Source organism: Nothobranchius furzeri, chromosome 14 (genome assembly GCF_043380555.1).
Source record: "Nothobranchius furzeri strain GRZ-AD chromosome 14, NfurGRZ-RIMD1, whole genome shotgun sequence".
Lineage (NCBI taxonomy): Eukaryota > Metazoa > Chordata > Actinopteri > Cyprinodontiformes > Nothobranchiidae > Nothobranchius > Nothobranchius furzeri.
Window position 1 is genome coordinate 14,355,200 of NC_091754.1, and position 22,660 is coordinate 14,377,859.

The window sequence follows — 22,660 nt, forward strand, 5'->3', positions numbered from 1 at the left end:
CCTTCTCTCTAAGGGTGCCCAGCATGATATCATAGGTACAAAAAGAGGGAATACAAGGCTCATGAAGTATAAACTGAGTTAGAAAAATCATAAAACTTACAAAAAATATCTCACTTTTTAATTTGGATTTTAAATGCAGCTTGAGCACAAACAGATCATCTATGTCTTTAGGAAAATTTTGCAGAAGAGCAATAAATAATGAAGGAAATGCAAAAGAATAAAATAAAACAATCATCTGAGTTATTAACTATTATATTTTATCTTTGTTGCAGCTTGTAATTAGGGTAAACGGTGTGAACAAATAATGGAGTGTGACCACATTTACATGTATTTTTCCTGGAGCAACCAGGATTTTGTTCTGTTTTATTCTAGATCACTGTTGACTGCATATTGTTTTCAAATAACCATAGAAATTTGGAATTAGTTAAAGTTTTTTCATTTATTGGAATTAAAGACGCAGACAACATCAGGGGGTTTATGTGAGTTATTTGTTGTTTACCACCACCGACTCTTAAACAGCTGAATTTTTAGGTTGAGGCACTGTTCATAATTTATCAGACCTTGGCTGTCCAGAGTCCTTGGTCTTTGTGGTGTTTCCTACAGTAATACGCCTGCTGAACGTCCTTTCAAGCCTCTCAAGGTCCATTTTATCTCCTGGTTGATTTCCAGACTTTTACTGCTACAGCCTATTTACACATTCTCTATACTGTACCTGTTGCTTGTCCGAGTGTCTCCTGTTTTATAATGCTATATAGTCCAGAGAGCTGTTAAAGTGAGTGTGTGCCTGGCAGACATGGCAGCAATTTTTTCCCCCAGCAGATAGTTCCTTGGCTCTAATGCATTTTTTATAAGTGAACTGTGTCTAGCGGCCCGGTGCTGGGATGTTGGACAGCTGTGAGAATGCTGAGAGATGGAAATATGGGGTGGGGTCCTGGAAAATCAGCAGTCTGAAGACAATAACTTCTGGGAAATTTGTTCTCTCTTCCAGCAACTGTTTGTCCCACCCACACCCAAAGAAATTGCTGGGCATCTGCTCCGAGTGCACACATGCACATACGCACACGGATAACATATAACTGTCATTATGTTAATTTTATAGTAATGGAAAATCTCCGTCATCCAGTGGAAAATGTGAACTTGGGGAGATTTCTTGTCCTAATTTTGCAGAAGCTGAGATTTTAACTGGTGGAAACTGGCGGCAGGGTTGCAGAATTTGTTCGTGCATGTGAGGAAACTTAGTGAAAGTTGTTCGCTTTTATTAACAGAATAATTTGACAAATTTAGGCGGCAGAAATCTGAGCTAGTCTTTGGAACACATTTTGTGGCTTTTAGAAGTAAAACAGCTTCACCAGTCAGCAGTTTGGCATCTAAACAGGTTGTGTGTGTGTGTGTGTGTGTGTGTGTGTGTGTGTGTGTGTGTGTGTGTGTGTGTGTGTGTGTGTGTGTGTGTGTGTGTGTGTGTGTGTGTGTGTGTGTGTGTGTGTGTGTGTGTGTGTGTGTGTGTGTGGTTAGACAAGCCTTACGTCTTTCTGCTGATGCAAATAAATGGAAGCACCATCCTTCCAATGATGATTCAAATCAGCTGTTGGAGCAAATTATGTGAGTTGCAGCCTAACTAGAGACAAAAAGTGGCCTTTCTGAGTGATTTTCAAGGAAAAATGTAAATAATTGGCCTGCATTGTTAGAGCTTTTTAAAATGACCTTTTAGTAATGCACATTAAAGCTGCTGAGATGACATAAAGGGGATGATTGCAGGTGTTTTTCTCAGTTCGGTGCTTTCTCTAGATGATGGAAGACGTGTGATGGTCTGCTTAGCAAAATTAGTGTTGGAATGAATTTTGATTAATTAAAGCAAAACTTAATAAGCCCCCCTTTTCTTCCCCTACTGGTTGAAAGCAGAAGTACCATCCATCTATTTTTATCAGCTTATCTGGGGCCGGGTCGCGGGGGCAGCTGCCTTCTCTCTCTCCAGCCAATTGGGCCAGATTCTCCAGGGGAATCCCAAGGTGTTCCCTGACCAGCCGAGAGATATAGGGTGTTTCTCAATGCCAAGGAACCTTGTCTTGATGTCTTGGCCCCGCCCCGGTTGCCTAGGAGATACGTCATTGGGAGTTGCCAAGACGTGTTCCAATGTTCATGCTCTACCGAGGCGTGTGTTCTCCGTTTGTTAGCCATTTAGCTAGCTGAGCGAGGATACACGGGAGGTGTCTTGTGTCTTGTAGCCTAGCCTTGGTCAAAAATTACCCAGAATACACCGCAGTATTTTCAAAAAGACGGCGCATCAGAAGCCAGCAGCTACTTTGGGGACAATTTTCAAGTTTAAAAGTAAGTCAACTAATTTAAAATGTTTTTTTAAGATCCAAAGAAGTTATCTATTGTTGGTTAGTTGCTTACAGCTTTGGTGGCTAGCGGGTAGTAACTGACTTATATTTTTAATTTAATAAACATATACACAATTCAAAAAGTAAAAGTCTTGTTATATATTTATATTGAAACTAATAAGTATAAAATATAACATTGTCTCCCGTGTCACGTAATGTTACGTGACTGCCGTGGAAGCCGCGGTCACGTGATGCTGTTTGTTCCATTTAACCATTTTCTTTGACCAAGGAAGGACAGTGTCCTCATTAGCAAGGCACCTGGCTTTGCGAGACATCGCCTCACGAGGTCATTCTCCTTGACATTGAGAAACACCCATGGTCCCTCCAACGTCTCCTGGGTCTTCCTTTAGGTCTCCATCCGGTTGAACGTGCCCGGAAAACCTCACCAGGGAGGCGTCCAGGAGGCATCCTTCACAAATGTCCAAGCTAACTCAACTGGCTCTTCTTGATGTGGAGGAGCAGCGGAGCCCCGCACCTTTCCTGGGTGACCAAGCTTCTCACCCTATCTCTGAGGAAAAGCCCAGACACCCTGTGGAGAACACCGTTTTCGGCCGCTTGTATCCACAATCTCATTATTTCAGTCACTACTCAAAGTTTGTGACCACAGATGAGGTCTGGAACGTAGATCGACTGGTAAATCAAGAGCTTTGCCTTCTGGCTCAGCTCTCTCTTCACCACGACAGATCGGTACAACGCCCGCATCATTACAGACGCAGCACCAATCCGCCTATAGATCGCTCCATCTTTCCCTCACTCGTGAACAAGACCTCAAGATACTTTAACTCCTCCGGAGATAGCATTCTCAAGCAGAATTACAAATTTTGTAAATACTAGTGCCTTAGCCTGCTTTAGCTAGCGCTAACAAAGAGCTAAACATTTCCTTGTGCAACAAAGCCCAGCAGAAAAGGTTTGGGAACAGTTGGCGTAAGCCGGGTGTACACTGTGCGACTTTTTCACTTTTTTGAGCTGATTTTCCAGTCGTGCGAGAATCCACGAGATCGGGGCGAGTTTTGCGCCGAGCGGTCGTGTAGTGTACAGGGAGTTACGAGAGGCGATTAACACCACGTGACCAGCTGCCGATCAGCAGTCGTGAGCTCGCACGGACTTCTGGCGTGTTTAAAATTTCGTTCGTCCCTCGTGAGGGTATCGCACTGTTGAAGCGGCGCTGCGAGCAGCTGCGACTCAAAATGTATCAGAACCGCTCACGGCGCATGCGCAATCCTGCATCAACGCCGCTCGCTCACTATTTCCCTAATAACACACGCTGTTCGTTTTTGTTTCTACATGTTTTTTACTCACAAAGATTGTCAAGAAAGCGTGTTTGTCGTGTTCATGTCAAATTAAACTGATCACAAAACACAGATTTACTTTCTTTATTTCGTTTTCCTCATCCAACCCCCATAAATCCCTGTGTGTCCTCCTGCAGCACTCCCGAAGGACAACAGGCAAGGCACGACAAAAAAGTCTGACGTGTTGAGTAAAAACTGCTACTTTTAGCATATTTTTAGGGCCGACGTGTTGCTACCAGACGTACAGTGTGAGCAGTCAGGTCGCATGCGAGAACTGGGTCGTGCAGTGTGAGCGCATGTAGGGATGGGTACCGAATTCGGTACTTTTTAAGGTACCGACCGAATTCCATAGTACCGACCGAGCACCGATTCACGTCATTTCAAACGGTGCCTCGTTTCGGTACCCGTCCTTCATAACGAGAACTTGCCAAGACAGCTGTGCATGCGCAAGAGCGTTATGTCGTCGGTCGCTGCGAGCGAGTTGTAAACAGAGCAGCATGGTAGAAAGAACGCACGCTAAAGCTTGGGTCCACTTCACTAAATGTGATGGGTAACTGGGTGATGATGAAACCAGCGACAACGATCTAAGTGAGACATCCTCATCTTAATCTGCTCCGGTAGGTAAATAAAATGTAAGATAACGTTAGCTTGATATGTTAGCTTGCGTTTCGCTAATGGTGCGTTCGCTTTCTCCTCGGAACTCCGAATTTCCGACTAGAACATGAACGCGCTCTAAAGTTTGGCTTCACTTTACTAAATGTGACGGGTGAAGATGAAACCAGCGACAACGATCTAAGTGTGAGGCATCATCGTTTTAATCTGCTCCAGCAGCTAAATAAACTGTTAAAGATAACGTTAGCTTGATATGTTAGCTTCCATTGCCACTGTTGTTATCAGCTAATGGTGCGTTCGCTTTCTCCTCGGAAATTCTAACTTCCCAGTAGGAAAAATCAAATGAAAAAAGACGGCAAAAGGAATGAAGATACACAGTAAATTTAGTTCACAGTAAAGATGTTTGCTTCAGTTTAATTATCAGCTTATAAAACTACAAGGGCAATGTTAAAATACAAACAGTTGTATGTTATTTATCATAATATTTATCAAATATCGTTATATATTGAGAAAAATATATATTTAATTATAAATAATAAACACTCAAAAGTATCGGAAATTGGTACCGTTAAGTACCGGTATCGATTTGGAGGTACCGGGAATTAGTATCGAATCGATTCAAATGTCAAAGGTACCCATCCCTAAGCGCATGACTCGTGAGATCTGCTCTGCGAGGAAGTCGTACAGTTTGAGCTGAAGTTGAGTGCTACGAGTGAAAAAGTCACACAGTGTACGCCCGGCTTTAGGGAGTTAAAAATCTTTAGTGCTGCTTTAAAAGTGAGCAGAATAATAAATAAGTTGGTCAGAATGTGTTTTAGATGTCTTCAGTTGGCCTTCCTGAAGAACTCCGCCAACTGTTTGTCTACATGTGTGAGGAGACACAAACCAAGTTGTTGCAAAGCTTTAAACTGGTATTAAACCGCTCACCTGCTTTTGTTGTCGTCCCCTCTTTTTATTCACTTCCTCCACCAGCTCTATCTTTCTCCGTCTTGCTCTCGCTCACTCTTTTTCTTGCCAACGCCATTCAGGCTTAGCGGCTGGCAGACAGGCAGAGGAGCTTAGGTTGGACAACATCTCTGTGAGAATGTCTCTGTGTGCATGTGTCAGGGGGCTCGAGTGATGCTGAGGGACACTGATGCAGTTCATTGTCTGAATCTCTCCCCAGTGGATCTTTGACTTTGAAAACCATCACACGCTGACAAGACTCTGCCAAAATTGTGTCTTTGGAGAGCCACGATTCTCTCCATCCCCTTCTGTCTCCTCCTTTCAGTAAATGTATCTTCATTCCTCTCCACATCCCCCGTCTTGCTCAGGGATTTTATGTATTTTCCCCCCTCAGTGTTCCATTGTTTCCCCGCTTCTCTGCCACTTGCAGACTTTGCTTGGGATTTAACCTGAAAGCCACCTTGTTAGACTGATGCGGACTGATGGATTAATTTGTCACAGGGAGTGCAGCTCAATTTGTTTGCCGGTGTGTCAGTGTGGGTGTGTGCACATTAGCTCCTCACAACTGTCATTAGACAAAGAACTCAAACAGCTGAAGTAAGCAATCCTGCTTTTCATTTCATCGCTATACACTATGGGGTAGCGGGTGTGAGTGCAGGTGTTCGATCTTGAATACATTTTCAGAGCGTGTTCTTCACTCGGTCTATACCTTTTTCTCACACACTGATGTGTTATTGTCTTTTTGTGTACTGGAGGCTGCTCCTCTATATATTGAAATACCTTTGACCCTGCTCCATCTCCTCCAGTAACCTAATAAAGGTGAGCAGTAATCAGGAGATGGTCAGTGATGTCGTTTCCTGCTGGTAAAGTCATCTATCTCACTCGGGCTTTATACAGCGATCACTGACATGTGCTGTTCTCTAGACTCAAGCAGGCTCAAAGCAAAAAAGAAAAAGGCATTTGCTGATAGAAAACTAGAAAAGTTGTTCAAGATTTTCTTCATTTTGTGCTCTGATGTAAAAAAAAATTCCACACAGCTCTGAGTTTACAGACAATTCATTTGAACAGCAGGGATGATCTAATTATATAAAAAAGTGTAATTTTGCTGCTTGAGGTTTTGGCAAGCAGATGATTACCTCATAGCATGTGTTCTTTAGCTTTCAGTGCCGGTGTTCCATCTGCAAAATAATGCGGGTAAGACCATTCAGTTGTACTATTAATCTTGAATATTTCAAAGACAATACAGATACAGATAGAATATACAACTTCTTGCAGTTCAATCAAATGTTTGCAATATGACAATGAGGATATTTTTGTGATTATTCTGCAGCCTTGTTGCAGAGGGTGTTGTTTAAAATTATTTATGATGTTGACCAAATTATTTTTTTCAGAAAAGTCTGTGAATAAACAAAAGGAAGCATTAAAAAAGCATAAAAATATTTGAAATAATGCCCTACCCCATGTGACTGTGATTGTTATTAAAGAAACCAAAACAAATGTGTTAAACACATTTCCTGCGCCTCCCTCCTACTGGTTGAAAGCAGAATTACAGCCTGCTGTAGCTAGCTCTAACAACGAGCTAATGCTAACACGACCCATCTGGTACTAATTAGCCACTAAGTAAAAAGATCCACACTGCTGTACAACAGCAACAATGCCAGGTCACCATTACTCTGTGGTTTTGTACCCAAATGGGTGTAAGCTACGCTGATGGTCACTCTAGTTTTAGCTCTTTGCTTCACCTCCAAAGACATTACTCTCCTACTTTTAGCTCCAGGGTCTACCATGATGTCAACAGAAAAAGCAAAATACCTCTTGTGCATTTTATTGGCGGTTGGCAAACTCAAAAGCTAACTTCTAGCCTCTACATTACCGGCACATTAAGCGGCTATATATGTCCTGATGTCACGTGACTCTCAGAGCATAGGCGCCATGTTGGCAGGCATCAATGTAAACAAAATGAGAGGGACCGGCTTGGATTTTACTCCATCAGAGTTTACTTCACATTTAAGAACTGAAGATATAGTTTTACGTACTCAGAAATGAAATAGACTAAACATTTCCGACCCTTACCGTGCCCCTGGAACTCTTTTGTCTTAGCGGATCTATTGCCGGATTTGAGATACCCTGACATTTACAATTTCCTTATTAATTTTCCCTCGTTCTACTCCGGAGCATCTCTAGGAGCATACAAAAACCTGGAGGGATGCAAATGGACTCAATCAGGGTTATGTAAACAGCAGCATGCAGAAATCTCGACAGATTAGGCAAAGTTTTACATGATGTTTACTTATTGCTATGAGCAGCAAGACAGAAAAAGCCAAGCAATAATGAATTTAGGAAGCTCGCTAAGGATTGTAAGACAAGCATTTAAAATAAATACCATATATAGATGGGAAAAGGTTGGTTTAAATACCTGATATGAAGTGGTTGCTGCATAAGGGAAAAGCTTCGCTTCCGAGATCCCACAGTTTCATTGTAGCCTGGTCACTAACGCATTTTATTGCGATGATCCAACATCTGCGGCGTTCCGGATCTTGGGGATTTCGGCTCTTCCCTTATTTCGTCCATGTTTGTTATGACATCCTGGGGCAAAACAGGTAACCACCATATTTCCCGTTTTTTGTTTGGGTTTTCCGCAAATAACAGTAGCCTAGCTGCGGGCAACTGCCTGCCAAGATGTCGCCATTTGATTTGAACTGTTGCATGCTGGGAGAAGTGATGTCAACTCCCGGAGCTCTGGTGTTGTAAAGCAGGTAGAGACCTACCATTAGTGTTCCTACCCAAACCACAAAACTGTTAAGTGCATTTCCTGGTCAGCAGAGGGCTACAGACTGCTGTTGCTCAAGTTTATGGCTGAAGGACCACTAAAACCAGTTTGAAAGCAATAGTGTTAAAAATAATTTAATGTTTCTTTAATACATGCAAAAACATGTTCCTGTTGGGCAAATTCTAAATACACACAGTCAACAGATTCATGCTTTTATGACCTTTTTGGATATTTTAGAACCTGTTACACAGAAAAATCCAATTTCTGATGGGAAATGGAAACCTCTCTGTGCATGTAAAAAGGAGAAACTGTTACTTTAGTTATCATTCCTCCACAGTCCACCTTATCTCACAGGAGATCCTCACTTCTGCACTGAGAAATATTTACACATGCATCATTCTGAAAGTAAATACCCATGTCATCACACAAGAAACAGGTCATTTTCACTAGTTTGTAATAGGAGAAACTATGTGTGAATTTGTTGATGCATTCCTTCACTGGGTTGGGTTGTTTATGGGTTGGGATTGAAACAAAAATGAAAATTTAACAAGAGAAAATTGAGTTTATATAATATAAAACAGATAAATATAGCAACACTCTTTATTAGAGGCTTGAAAGTGATTTTGCTGTGCCAGAATTTGGAGGGGTTGGTAAGTCCGTTGGCTTTGTAAGCTAAGCTGCTCCTTGGTGTAATTCTGCCTTTGAAAGTAGCCCACTGCCTCCCTGCCAACAAATTAGCCTTGGGATGGCTTGGCATTCTTTCCCTGTTTATTTTTAATTTTTAATTCATATTTTGTTTGTTGTTGATTTTCCCTCTTACTTTGTCTTTGCCTCGTAACCATACCCTCCTCCCCTCTCCGTTTATTCCCAGGATTGCTGCCTTAGTTTTTTGTTACTCATAGACACAGTGTTTTTTATTTCGCTGCCTTTTGCTTTCCCACCACCCGACCCATCTTCCTCAAACCATTTTGATATTCTTGTCTTGCTTGTCCATCCTCCCTCTCCCTAAAAGCAGCTTAATGCTATCATCTTACAGTCGGACAGCAGTAATTGCATTTGTGACACAAATCCTGCTTCTTGCAGCAAAAACATATTTGAAAGAGACTATGTGTTTGGGTGTGTGAGTAAACGGTCATCATCCTGCGTGTGTAGTTGTAAATATTACTCTGATTAGCTTACCATATCAGAAGGATTAGCTTTCAAGCTTTGTAATATTTTAACACTTTCTGCAACTCAAAGATCAGACTCAAAAGTATGTTCCTTTTGGATGTTTTTCTTTAATTAACATCTTAAACTCAATTATACTTGACCTTAACTTTAGCAGATAATCTATGTTGTGTTTTTATCTTATTCACAGGATTTATTTTAAAACAACAAATCATGCATGTCATCAATAAGTCCTACCATATTGAAGACGCTCGTGTGTACAAATTGGGATTCTGTGTAATAGAACTAATTTGTTAAGTGAAATAAAAATGTGTTTACTGACTTGTGTTATGAGAGTGTTGTTAGCAACTGTAAACATGCTGGTTTGTGGAGTTTGAGGCTTCTGATTGGCGTGTAAGTAAACAAAATAATACCAAGAAAATCCTGCATGAGTTTATTCGTGGATTTGGCAGAGATGGTACCGGCAGCTTTAATCATCTAGTTATAATTTCTACTCCACAGATTATCTGTTGTTGCAAGTGTTTTAGATCTTCCTTAATATCACGGACTTGCCCTTGAAATGACATTTTCCCTTTGCATGTAATTCATTATTAGTATGGTCTGCTTCAGGATGTTAGCCAAAAGTACACAGTGTCAAGAAATGTTGGAAATGATGCACAAACAAACATAGATGACCTCAGTTAGATGTTGAAATACTGAAGTTGGTAAACGCTAGTCTTGTCATGCAGTATGCATGATAAGGTCCAAGTAAATTATTGCAAACAATGACATCTAAATTAATTAATGCCATCTTATTGAGCTCATGGCAAGTATGACTTGTTTGGAGCTGCAGGAGAAAAAGACCAACTTTCATCTGACTTCGAGAACAAAGACCTTAGAGCAGAAAAGATCAGCAAATCTCCAAAACATGCTAGTAAAACTTTTTTCCATGCCTCTTAACAATGTTCTAACTTAGTATAGCTATAAATATATTGTAGAGATTGAAATAAGTAAGTAGCCTTTATTGCAGGCTCACGGTCCAAAGAATACATAGAAAAAGATACAGAGGTGACATTAAAAAGAAAACAACAAACTCGTTAAAACAAGAACAGTATCCTACAAGAGACAATCATACCAGTGCTTCCACAGTTTAGAGGTGTAGCGTACAGCACTATATCTAGTATTAGTCAGAGTTAGGATGACACTGTTCTTGGACACATTAAGACGGCATATACATTTATACATAACATTTCTTAAAACAGCTTTCAATGTGCTGACCCTGACAGAACCAAACAATTCACTAGCACTAGTCCATCTGCGCTTTTTTACCAGAAGTCTTGGTGCATCGTTGTAAGCCACCTGCAGTCTCTGGATACTGGCTGTTTTATAGTTCCACCAAAAATGTGCTGTGTACAATGAGGTACAGTAATTTCTTAACAAGTTAAGTTTGACTTAAACAAAACAACATCCAAATTTACGACACAGTATTAACTTGTGTATGTAACATTTGGCACTGAATATAAATGTCCTCATCATCTGATAGGTCGTCTGTCAACACATGACCCAGATGTTTCACTTCATTTGAAACACTTAAAATAGAGCCGGATAACTTGAAGTCAGGAAATCTGATACATTTGTCCTCTTTAGTTCGACAGATCATGATTATACTTTTCGCAGGATTAAATTTGACATCCTGCCGTTCACCAAACTCAGAGCACACATTAAGAAGCTCCTGAAGACCAGCTGAACTTGGGCTAAATACCACTATGTCATCAGCATACATCAGATGATTTATTACTGTACCTCCTGCCATACAGCCGGTTCTACACAGGATTAACTGTTTAGAAAGATCGTTCATATGAAAATTAAACATGGTCGGTGCTAAAATGTTCCCTTGTCTTACTCCGTTACGTAAAAAAAAAGGTGTAGTTATCTCACATCTGATTAAAACCTTGGTCCAAAACCAATGATTGGACCCTCTGGTTGCCCGTCTCACCAGACCACCGCATGTCCGCATTGACCTGGGTCCTACACTCATTATGCACTTGTGCATTTCGCAACAGAACACCACTGGTGTGAGAGGTTTTCCACTCAATAATATCAGAGAAGGAGAAACAGCCATCTGCTACCACTTCAACTTCAGGACAAATCACCAGAGTCCAAAAAGATAAACAACATTTAAACTCGCAAAACGGTGACTGGTGTTCAGTGCTCTCTTGTCTTCTCTGGCAAACGTCGTTCCAGTATCAGGCGGACATGACCGTGGGATGATAGCCAATGACAGGGGTGAGAGTTTTGTGACTGTTTGTGTTTAAAAACTAGCTTGTTTTGTAGATTTGCCATTTAAACACAACATTTCAGACTCTTCCTATTACCTGTCCAGTAGAGCCAGCTCCCACCTCTCCATACACAGGCCAACAAAAAAACTGTTTATTCACACAGTTCAATTAGTCTGACTGACCATGGCACACATGTGTTATTAAAAATAAAAATTAGAATATGGTGGAAAGGTCCATTTATGTCAGTAATTCAACTTAGACTAAAGCCGGGCGTACACTGTGTGACTTTTTCACTTTTTTGAGCCGATTTTCCACTCGTGCGAGAATCCACGGGATCGGGGCGAGTTTTGCGCCGAGCGGTCGTGTAGTGTACAGGGGGTTACGAGAGGCGATTAACACCACGTGACCAGCTACCTATCAGCAATCGTGAGCTCGCATGGACTTCTGGCGTGTTTAATATTTTGCTCGTCCCTCGTGAGGGTATCGCACTGTTGAAGCGGCGCTGCGAGCGGCGCTGCGAGCGGCTGCGACCCAAAAAGTACCAGAACCGCTCACGGCGCATGCGCAATCCTGCATCAACACCGCTCGCCCGCTGTTTCCCTAATAACACACGTTGTTCGTTTTAATTTCTACACATTTTTTACTCACAAAGATTGTCAAGAAAGCGTGTTTGTCGTGTTCATGTCAAATTAAACTGATCACAAAACACAGATTTACTTTCTTTATTTCATTTTCCTCATCCAACCCCCATAAATCCCTGTGTGTCCTCCTGCAGCACTCCCGAAGGACAACAGGCAAGACAAGACAAAAAAGTCTGACGTGTTGAGTAAAAACTGCTATTTTTAGCATATTTTTAGGGCCGACGTGTTGCTACCAGACGTACAGTGTGAGCAGTCAGGTCGCATGCGAGAACTGGGTCGTGCAGTGTGAGCACATGACTCGTGAGATCTGCCCTGCGAGGAAGTCGTACAGTTAGAGCTGAAGCTGAGTGCTACGAGTGAAAAAGTCGCACAGTGTCCGCCCAGCTTAAGAAACCATTTAAAGGCTCTCCAGCTTAGTTTTGTTAGCTTTCTCAGTTGTACTCTTCATCTTAAGTCAAATTCTTGACCCTTTGTCCTTTCTTAGCTGGCCACTCCGAATTGCATCTGGTCCTGCGGGATCCCAATCCCATTGTGGGGCTCTAATGTCAAGTAAGGTGGTGGAGAGCTGATGTGTGCTTGTCAAATATTTACTTAGCAGTAAAGATGTACTTTTATGTGTATATGATTAAGTCTACCTTTTCTTTTTTATATCTTGTGGTTTTCATTTTTATCTGTTATGCCACTTGAGGGCCATCATTGCCAGTTTCAGTGTTTGCACATGCACCGAAGTCTTTCTCAGTCAAAGGTTAAGCCTTCCCTTTGGAAGTAAAGTTGAAGTAAACTGTAGTCATTCAACAAGAGAACGAGTCAGAAAACATCAATGTATCTATTATAAAATGGCTGAAAAATACAAAACAAGGTGTTTAAGCATCCATCGACAAAATTTCAACTCTACTCATTTGTTCCACCTTAAGACAACAAGTAGGCTGTCCATTATGTTGCTCATGCGAGGTAGTACTTTTTGAGTATTAGGACCTAGTGAGGCTCAGATTATTCTGTAAGAGCATCCGGATATGTATAGCCATAACACTGAAAGGCACCTGGATTGATCACATAACCCCTTTATTGCTTAATAATTCAGCATGCCTCTGGAGGACACGTTGACCGTGTTTATGGATGAGAGTCCCGCATGCGGTGACCTTTGTCCATCTCCTCTCCGAGCAGCATACTTGCATTATGCATGTGCATACTTTTACTGTGTGTTATTACTCTTTGTGTGATTCTGGGTTTTGTTAATGGTTCTTTAAATAGATGTGGAAGTCACATCAGCCATCTCATCCCCTGTGCTCTGAACACACACTCACACAAAGAGCAGCAGTGTGTATAGGGAATCATTAGCTAAAGTGATGCAAGTTTAGCTATCATGAATCAAAGTGGCATCATATCGACAAGCCAGAGCCAGCCAGGAATCCGAAATGTGTGTGCGTGCATGTGTGTAAGGATTACCAGTATTTTGAGCTGGCAGCAGGCCCGGGCTTCTACCTCTTTAACCCATTTTTCTCTATCCTCCTCCCTGCCACCAGGGTTTTCCCTAGTGATACCCCCCTGCAGGAAATTAAATTTGCTCTCTCCCCATTTCCATCTCTCCTGTCCGTTTTCTCCCCATCTTACTCACCGTCAGTGTCTTCTGGGTTTTAGGTGGCAGTCTGTGACAATCACATTACTTCTTCTCATTTTTTTTTTTGTTGTTTTAATCCTCACAAGTGGACAGAAAGCTCAGTCCAGCTAAAGGATTCAGTGCAGCTTTTGCATCTTGGTGCGGCAACAATTGCTTTGTAGTTTGCTTAATGAGAAACGTGCACAGTTCAGTCTTGTCCCTGCTTGGAAACTATTATGTGTGTGCTGTGAAAAGCTTCACAACATGCCTGGTATTTGTCTTACCCTCCCATAAATACTTCTATCTTCTAACCATTGCAGACCTCTTCATCATCCGTTCTGCCAGATCCCTCCCTCCCTGAGTAATATCTCACAGTGTGATATGCTTGCCATGACGGATGAAAGATGCGAACAGTGAAGCAAACTTCACATCCATCACAACCTTAACAATTGTATAGTTTAGTGCGTTGCTCTTTGTTTTTGCCTTTTTTCCCCCTTTTCTTTGCTCTCAGGAGTTTAGTCTTGTGTTTATGATCCTCATCCAGAGTCACTGCAGGTTTTTTCCCCCAATCGGACCAAAGCACTGAAATAGGATGGGCAAAAAAGGTGTACTTGTGCTGAATATTTGTGTAATTGCTGCTGAACTGAAAAAGTATTTATTAGTTTCTGCTTTCCCGCAGCTCCTTTATCTCCCGGGGATCTTGGCCCAACTCTGGGCCTGAAGAAGTCCAGCTCCTTGGAGAGCCTCCAGACAGCCATGTCAGAGGTCAATAAGAAAAACGAACTCCTCCCATTCCACCGACCTCACCCAAATATGGTCAGGGGAAGAGGCTGCAACGAGAGCTTCCGAGCAGCTATTGATAAATCCTACGATGGTCCAGCTGAAGAAGATGAAGGTGAGAAGTAGGAAGTATGGCTTACATTTTTGATTTTATTAAATTAAGTTGTAATAGTTCTAAAATAAAATAAAAATATATATAAATATATATATATATATATATATATAAATGTTTATGAAGTTTATTTGCACTCAATCCCTTTCACATAAAGAAAATTCAGCAGCATTATCGACATTTTCGGTACCTTCCAGAATGAGTCATTTCAAGGCTCAGTTGCAGGCCATGCCCAGCCTTTTTTGCTGCTATAAGCTGAGAAGCTCAGATATACAGAAGGGAGCAGCAGCTGTCTCTAGTTTAACACGTGAGAGGTGTTTTTTTTTCTACATTCCCTGTTTGTGACATCACAAATGGGGACTTTTTAAAACTGCTTGTTTTAGGCAAACAATTCCTAAAACCAAACACTGACAGAAAGTAGATGGACAGATTTTTTTCTGGTTTAGAGTGTTTATGGATACAATAGGAACCCACGCAGCAGCACACGAGGATGCAGAAAGTGAGATTTGCATCAAATTTCCCCTTTAATAAGTTGAGCACCATTCCCTCGGATAAACTATTTTTCACTTTACACTCAGTGCTCAAACTTCTCCAGCCTGACTGAGAACATACATTATCATTTTCAAATGAACAGATATTTATCTTTAAACTTAACATTTAATCACTCACATACATCTTCACTGCCTTTAGGTGGAATTTTTCTCACGCGGTGATTGATGCATTCCTCTGCTTACATGTATGTGCAAGGTGCTCCTTCATCTCACTTCCTCCAACAAAGTGTGACAAGAGTCTTGCGGCTGGCACATCGTGCTTCAAGACATCAACACATATCCAATTCCCTGCAGCGTTATTAGCAGCTAACTCTTATCATTCACCACCAGAGTAATGAGTCGGCCTGTTTCAGATCACTTCACTCACACAGGATAAGACTAATAGGGCATGTCAACACCACACATGCAGTGGCCACATCTGTCACCGTCCTCCTAATAGTCCAGCACTTTCAGAGATGCTGTTAATTGACAGAAAACACTTCTCTGAAGGGCACCGGGTGCCTTTCGTTGGTGACCTCTGTGTCTTTTGCACACTTTGCTGGAGTCATTCCATTGCCAGAGGAAAACAGTTTAAGAACATTTTTCGTTAAGCTGGATTTTTTCTTTCTTTGTCTTTGTTTGATAGAATGAATAAAAAAGCCAACAGATTGGGCATTTGGGGAAAACATCCACATATAAGCCTTGGCTAACAATATTTTGACTACGCTGATTGTCAGTGCTTTCTTTGTATAAAACAGCAAAAGCTGAGCTTTTCTGATTGTTTTTTAAATAAAAAAAAACAAGAAAATAACTCATAGTAGCTTTTATTGTGGTTTAAGATTTGTACAGATGGCATCATTAGTCATTGCAGCCATTCTGGCATATGAGGACCAACATGAAGAAGTGAATGTGCAGCAAATCAAAAATACACACAAACACTCACGTCAAGCGCGTTGACAGTCTGTGTAATTAAAGCTGAAGTCAATTTCTACACAAAATTAGATTGTGAACGAAATAACTCATTTGGATTGGTGATCTTTGCAAAACCTGATGAACAGTCAAAGTGTGAGAAAGACCATTGGAATGCAAAGCCAGACCTTCATTCTGCTAATGAATTTCTGCATTCCTTCTTTTGAGAGTTAATTAGTTCACTTTAAGGTTGATAAATATCTAGTCGAGGTGTAGAGTGAGGATTTCTGAAAAGAAAACTGTGTTTGTGTTAGTTTGAGAACTTTTCCATGAAGTGTCACAATGGGTTGTTTTTGATGTCTAAATTTCCATCATGTCTTTTTTATTTTTATTTTCTGATTTTAATGATGCAAATCAAAGTAAAAACCAACATCTTAGAGTTTTCTGTCAGATTCATTGTTCCTCCAGCCGCCTACTCTAATCCCCATCTTTGTCTTTCTTCTTTCGTTGCCCGTAGACGAAGGTTCAGAGCTGAGTTCAGGTTGTGACACTCCTGCAAGTAGTTCATCCCACCAGGGAGCTAATGATCAAACGGAGGAGAAAGGCCAAAAAGACAAGAAAAAGAAAGAGAAAAACAAGAAGAAAGAAAAAAACAAAGGGAAAGGGAACAGGAAGGAGAAAAAGAAAGCAGATGAGCTGGAGGAAACCGAAAAGAAGAGCAAAAAAAAAAGCTTTGGCCTTCTGAGGTGAGTAAAGGGATTTTTCCATTTGACAGCTTTTGCTGCATCAGCATTACAGTGGCATCAGAACAGCTCTAAACTGCACCTAAAGCCGGGCGTACACTGTGCGACTTTTTCACTCGTAGCACTCAGCTGCAGCTCAAACAGTACGACTTCGTCGCAGGGCAGATCTCACGAGTCATGCGCTCACACTGCACGACCCAGTTCTCGGACGCGACCTGACTGCTCACACTGTACGTCTGGTAGCAACACGTCGGCCCTAAAAATATGCTTAAAATAGCAGTTTTTACTCAACACGTCAGACTTTTTTTGTCTTGTTTTGCCTGTTGTCCTTCGGGAGTGCTGCAGGAGGACACACAGGGATTTATGGGGGTTGGATGAGGAAAACGAAATAAAGAAAGTAAATCTGTGTTTTGTGATCAGTTTAATTTGACACGAACACGACAAACACGCTTTCTTGACAATCTTTGTGAGTAAAAAACGTGTAGAAATTAAAACGAACAACGTGTGTTATTAGGGAAATAGCGAGCGAGCGGTGTTGATGCAGGATTGCACATGCGCCGTGAGCGGTTCTGGTACTTTTTGGGTCGCAGCTGCTCGCAGCGCTGCTTCAACAGTGCGATACCCTCACGAGGGACGAGCGAAATATTAAACACGCCAGAAGTCCGTGCGACCTCACGACTGCTGATCGGCAGCTGGTCACGTGGTGTTAATCGCCTCTCGTAACCCCCTGTACACTACACGACCGCTCGGCGCAAAACTCGCCCCGATCCCGTGGATTCTCGCACGAGTGGAAAATCGGCTCAAAAAAGTGAAAAAGTCACACAGTGTACGCCCGGCTTAAGTGGCCTTTCTTATACTTAAAGGAGCCAGATCATGCTATTTTAAATCTTGGTAAAAAAGCTCCCAAAGGATTTTCTAATTATATGGCCCCTTTAAAAACCTAAGCAGTTAGTAATCTCATTAAACCAACAACAATGGTTTACATTTAAAAAATAATTCTTAAAGAGCAAATTGCAGGTACAATTTTTTTCTAATTCATATAAAATGCTGTCCAAAAAAGACTATTTGAAATGCTTATTGTGGATATTTTGTTTTAAAATACATCACAGCCGTTTTTCTAGTAAAAATTACCTTTCTCAGCAAAGCTTCTAAAAAGGCTCTTTTTTAAAAATCTGAACCTCTGACGTAACTAAAGAGATAGAAGCTAGGCGCTACCTCAGCTCAGTGCAGAAGGTGGGTAGTTTTAGGGTACAGGGGTCATGTTATGGAATCAGTGTGTGTTTGTTTACTAGTTATGGATTGTGTTCATTTTGATAAACTCTAGTTTGTGAAGGCTGTACCAACTCCAGCATGTCTGGACATCGAGTCAACGGGTTTCCTGATAAGAGAAACAACGCCTCTATCTCCATGCCTGAAAGTGTTTTGTGCAGCTGAAAAGTCGGGTCTTCTGTAGTCAGCATTGGTCGGTACCGGGGCAGGGAGGTCCGCGCCAGGCTCCAGAGACTCGTGGTGGGGTTTCTGGATTTTAGGAACTCAGAACACCATCAGCACCTGGTCAGAACCGACCACCAGAAGAGATGTGCGGCTCAGCGAGCCAGTCTAACTGGCTTTCTGGGCCGGAACCAGATCAGAACCACTGCAGACCTCCAGGAAAGGATCATGCGCAGCTTTTAAAGATACTAGCTGGACTGGCTCGCTGGTTTCTGGGCCGGATCCAGCTCACAGAAGCCCGCATGAGCTCCAGAACTGTATCACAGGCTTCTCTCCCTCTCTCTAAGTACTGAACTACCTTACGTGAACAGATATTAATTATGAGACAGCTGACAGACGCTCATTAGTATTAATATTATAATAACTGACCGGTACTATTTAACTCATTCGCTGCCAGCGTTTCTCACAGTTTTTACTGTTTTTTTAAGAGTCACAGAACATTGCGTACCAGGATGATGTCAACGCCATAACAACCAAAACAAAGCAGAGACTCACCTCTTACATCAGGAAGAATCCACGCGTTTCGAGCTTTATCCGTTCTTTCATAATCCGCTGTTGAATTGTGATCGGCAGAAGCTTTTCCGGTTGGCTCCTCACTTTTTTTACAGCAGCGGCCGAAAACAATCTCCTAACACATGGATGTTGTGCTTCCTTATCACGTGACGTGTGACGTACGCAGATGAAGATCGGCTTTAGAGCTGAGATGTTTTTTCTCACTGGGCGGGGGCTAATTCCGCTGCCCATACAGTTAAAAAAAATGCAAATGACGTCTTTAGTCCTAATTGGCAATGAATGAGTTAATTGTCTGGTACACGATAGTAATCTGTACAATATTGTGATGTTAGCACATGAGTTTAAGCTAACATCGTTAACTCACAAGCTGCTCCCCCGCTGCTTCTCCTCACATCGCAGCACAATCTCTCTACTTTGGCTGATCGTTTCTCCCTCTGGTTTGTCTCTGCTCTCTGTGACGTGCAGCAGACTCATAACTTTATGGTTCTGGTCCATCATAAGTAGAATTATCAACATTTAAAGTTTCCTATGTGTCAGAGCCGGTGTTAGAATTTATATTTTTCTCTGGATTAAGCTAACAGGACTCCCTCAGCTGATGTCAGTTGGTTTGTCAAAAAAAAAAAAAAAAATTTACATTTTTCTCACAAAAATGACTCTAAAAGTCTAAATAATTTATGTATGTGTAAAAAATGTTTCGAACGAGTTTCTATTATGTTTCTCTAAACATTGGTTAATGGGAGTCTCTAACTTGCTATTTGCTCTTTAACGTACAGATTCTGTTTGCGCTGCTCTGTACGAGTCAGTAACGTGTTTGTAACTTTTAGTCCTTGCATCTGTTTTGGACGTATCTCATACTTTAAAACTTTACTTTTCTGGGCTTCGTTTTACTCTCTTCAGCAGGATTTTCTTTAAGCTGAGTGAAACTGCTAGCTATTTCTGTGAAAGTCCTATTCAGTCTTCCATACACAAATGTGTGCAGTTTTGTTTTCCACACACCTCCTTCTTCTGAATTTCTGCAGACAAACATGAAAACTGCTCTCTTTTACATTGTCAAACCTTATCATACCCTTCTAGGAACAAACCACTCTCAGTGGCACCACATATCCTTTAAGAGGTGGTGCAAATAATCTCCCAGAGCGATTTTGTGTGATTAGCACTATGATCCAGTGTGAATGCAGCCGTCGTAGAACCGCTGCATGAATGAGCCAGAGAGTTTCAATGAACACTTTGCGCTTTCTACTTTTATTGCTACCTCCAAACATATTTTTCCTCCTTTGCCGCTGTTTTGAAGTGGGTTTTCACATGACCATTACAAAGATACTGATCTGAAAACATTCGAACGTGATTTGATCTACAGACTATAGCTGCAGCCTTTTAAAAGAGACTTACAGAAGAAATCTGTTTGAACCAAAACTCAGAAACACTTCCAGATTTCAAAGTCTTGCTTTATCATGATGATAATATCTCAAAATTGCAGGTTGGTGAAAGTGAAATTGTTAACAATTACACTAATGCACTCAGATTAGTGCTTAATTGGCTAAGTTGAATAACCTTTTTATTCATGAGTTGATACCTTTTTAGATTTCACGTTTTTTCTTATGTTTATTCTAACACGCTCTCTTTTTCTAATGCCTACACTATTCAGTAGTTCAGAAGGGAATTAGTAGTGGAAAGCAGATTTAAAATGTTTTCTTAAAGAAGGTAATACGTTGATTTTGGATCTGTGTAACTTACTAATGTGGGCACCCTCCCACATTAGCTTGAAATAAAATTATACCTTTTTAAAATTTCTATCCCTTAAACCTAGTTGATCTCACCAAATAAATTAATGTTTCTGCAAATCAGCAGGAATATGATACTATTTATTTTGACTGCTCTTAACAAATTGTGAAACTAGAAAAATTTGAATATGGTGTAAGAATTCATTTGTGTCAGTAATTCTACTCAAATGTGAAATTAATATGAGACAGAGTCATTGCATTCAAAGCCAGATATTTCAGCCTTTATTTGTTATATTTGTGATGATTATGGCATTCAGCTTATGAAAATCCCAATGTCAAAATCTCAGATAATTAGTTTATTGTGAAAAGTTTCATTATTCTAAACTCAGTGTCACACTTTATTCAGCTAATGAATCCAGAACACCTGCAAATGATTCCCGAACCTTAATGGGCCATTCCCATCTGTACCGGGTCGGCCCGGGCCGGGTAGCCCCAGTCGGCCCCAGCCTGGCCCGGTTGATTCCACACATCCTTGCCTTAAGCCCCATGTGGGCTGATTCTGCCCACCAATCAGAGGCTTGCTCTAATGGAAGGTGTGAATTTGCTGTCAGCAGTGGGTGTGTTGGCCCTGGTCGGCCTGAAGCAGACCCCCTCGAGAAGAGGGCTGAGAATGAGCCTTGGTTGGCCCGGAAAAATTCCAGGCCACCCAGATATGTAAACAACCTACGCTACCCGGCCCGGGCCGACCCGGTACAGATGGGAATGGCCCATTAGAGGGTCTCTCAGTCTAAGTTGGATGACTAAATGGACTTTTGCACCATATTCTAATTGTTTTTGTTTCTTCTGTAGCTAAATGTTCAAATTTAATTTGAAGTAGTCTGTCTTTCTCCTCTTCAAACATTTACTTCATTTTTTATTATTTTTCCAGTACGTGACCACACTAATACTCTTTTTTCTTGTTGTTGTTGTTTTTGTTGTTGTTATTGTTACTATCAAAGATAGAGCAAAAATGTAGCAAAAATGTAACTTATGGTGCAGCAGTTATTTATAAATTAGAGATCACATGCACAATGCTGCCAAATCATGACTTAGCATTTCTGTTCGTGTGTTTTTACAATGTTAAATTAGTCTTTCTGAAGTCTTACAGAAGCAGCTTTAAATGACATATTTATATGCACTGGACTTAACAGAAATTAGCTTTTTATATTCATTTAAAAGCAAATTTGTTATTAAATGCTGTAAATAGTCAAATCATCACTTCCAAAGAAGGAAATAAGGAAAAAAAAAAAAAAAGTAAAAGCAATATGCTCTATAAATAAAAGTGAGGGACTTGTAAATATGTCTTAAACATATGGACTCTAACTGATGACTAGAGTTTACTGTATTACGCTGCCTGGCCAGAAAAGGTCACCACCTGAATTTAACTAAGCAAATAAGTAGGAGCCTCCTGTTGGACATTTACTGCATGGGTGATTATCTTTCAGCTGCAACAAGTTATTTAAACCAACTGGTTCAACAAGCTGCTTCTCATTTCTTTAAGGGTCAGACCATTGGCATCAAGCAGAGAAAACGTCTAAGGAGATGCAGAAACGACTAAAACTGGGTTAAGAACTGTCCAACATTATTAAAAACTGGTCTGATGAGTCCAGATGGACCCTGTTCCAGAGTGATGGTGCATCAGGGTAAGAAGAGAGGCAGATGAAGTGATGCACCCATCATTTGCCTACTGTACAAGCCTGTGGGGGCAGTGCTATGATCCGGGCTTGCTGCAGTTGGTCAGGTCCAGGTTCAGCTGACCTGAATATCCTGAATGACCAGGTTATTCCATCCTCCCTGATGACACGAGCATATTCCAAGATGACAATTCCAGGATTCATCAGGTTCAGATAGTGAGAGAGTGGTTCAGGGAGCATGAGACATCATTTTCACACATGGAGTCCAGAACTTAACCCCATTGAGAATCTTTGGGATGTTCTGGAGAAGGCTTTCCGCAGCGGTCAGCGTCTTCCATCATTTACAGCAGTAGCTCAGTAGGTAGATCAGGTGGTCCAGTAATCGGAAGGTTGCAGGTTGCTGTTGTGTCCTTGGGCAAGGCACTTAACCCGCCTTGCCTGCTGGTGGGACCGGCGGCGCCAGTGCTCGGTAGCCTCGCCTTCGTCAGTGTGCCCCAGGGCAGCTGCAGCTACGTTGTAGCTCATCAC

General features: G+C 41.4%; 1 protein-coding gene across 4 annotated transcripts in view; it reads left to right on the plus strand.

Annotated features, from left to right (window-relative positions):
• pard3bb (par-3 family cell polarity regulator beta b) overlaps positions 1 to 22,660 on the plus strand; it is a 326,214-nt gene that overhangs the window by 182,936 nt on the left and 120,618 nt on the right. For all 4 annotated transcript variants that reach the window (XM_054747065.2, XM_054747066.2, XM_054747067.2 and 1 more), the window contains 2 exons: positions 14,340 to 14,555; positions 16,509 to 16,737. In XM_054747065.2, the coding sequence (XP_054603040.1) occupies positions 14,340 to 14,555; positions 16,509 to 16,737 (445 nt within the window). The remainder of the gene's footprint in view (positions 1 to 14,339; positions 14,556 to 16,508; positions 16,738 to 22,660) is intronic.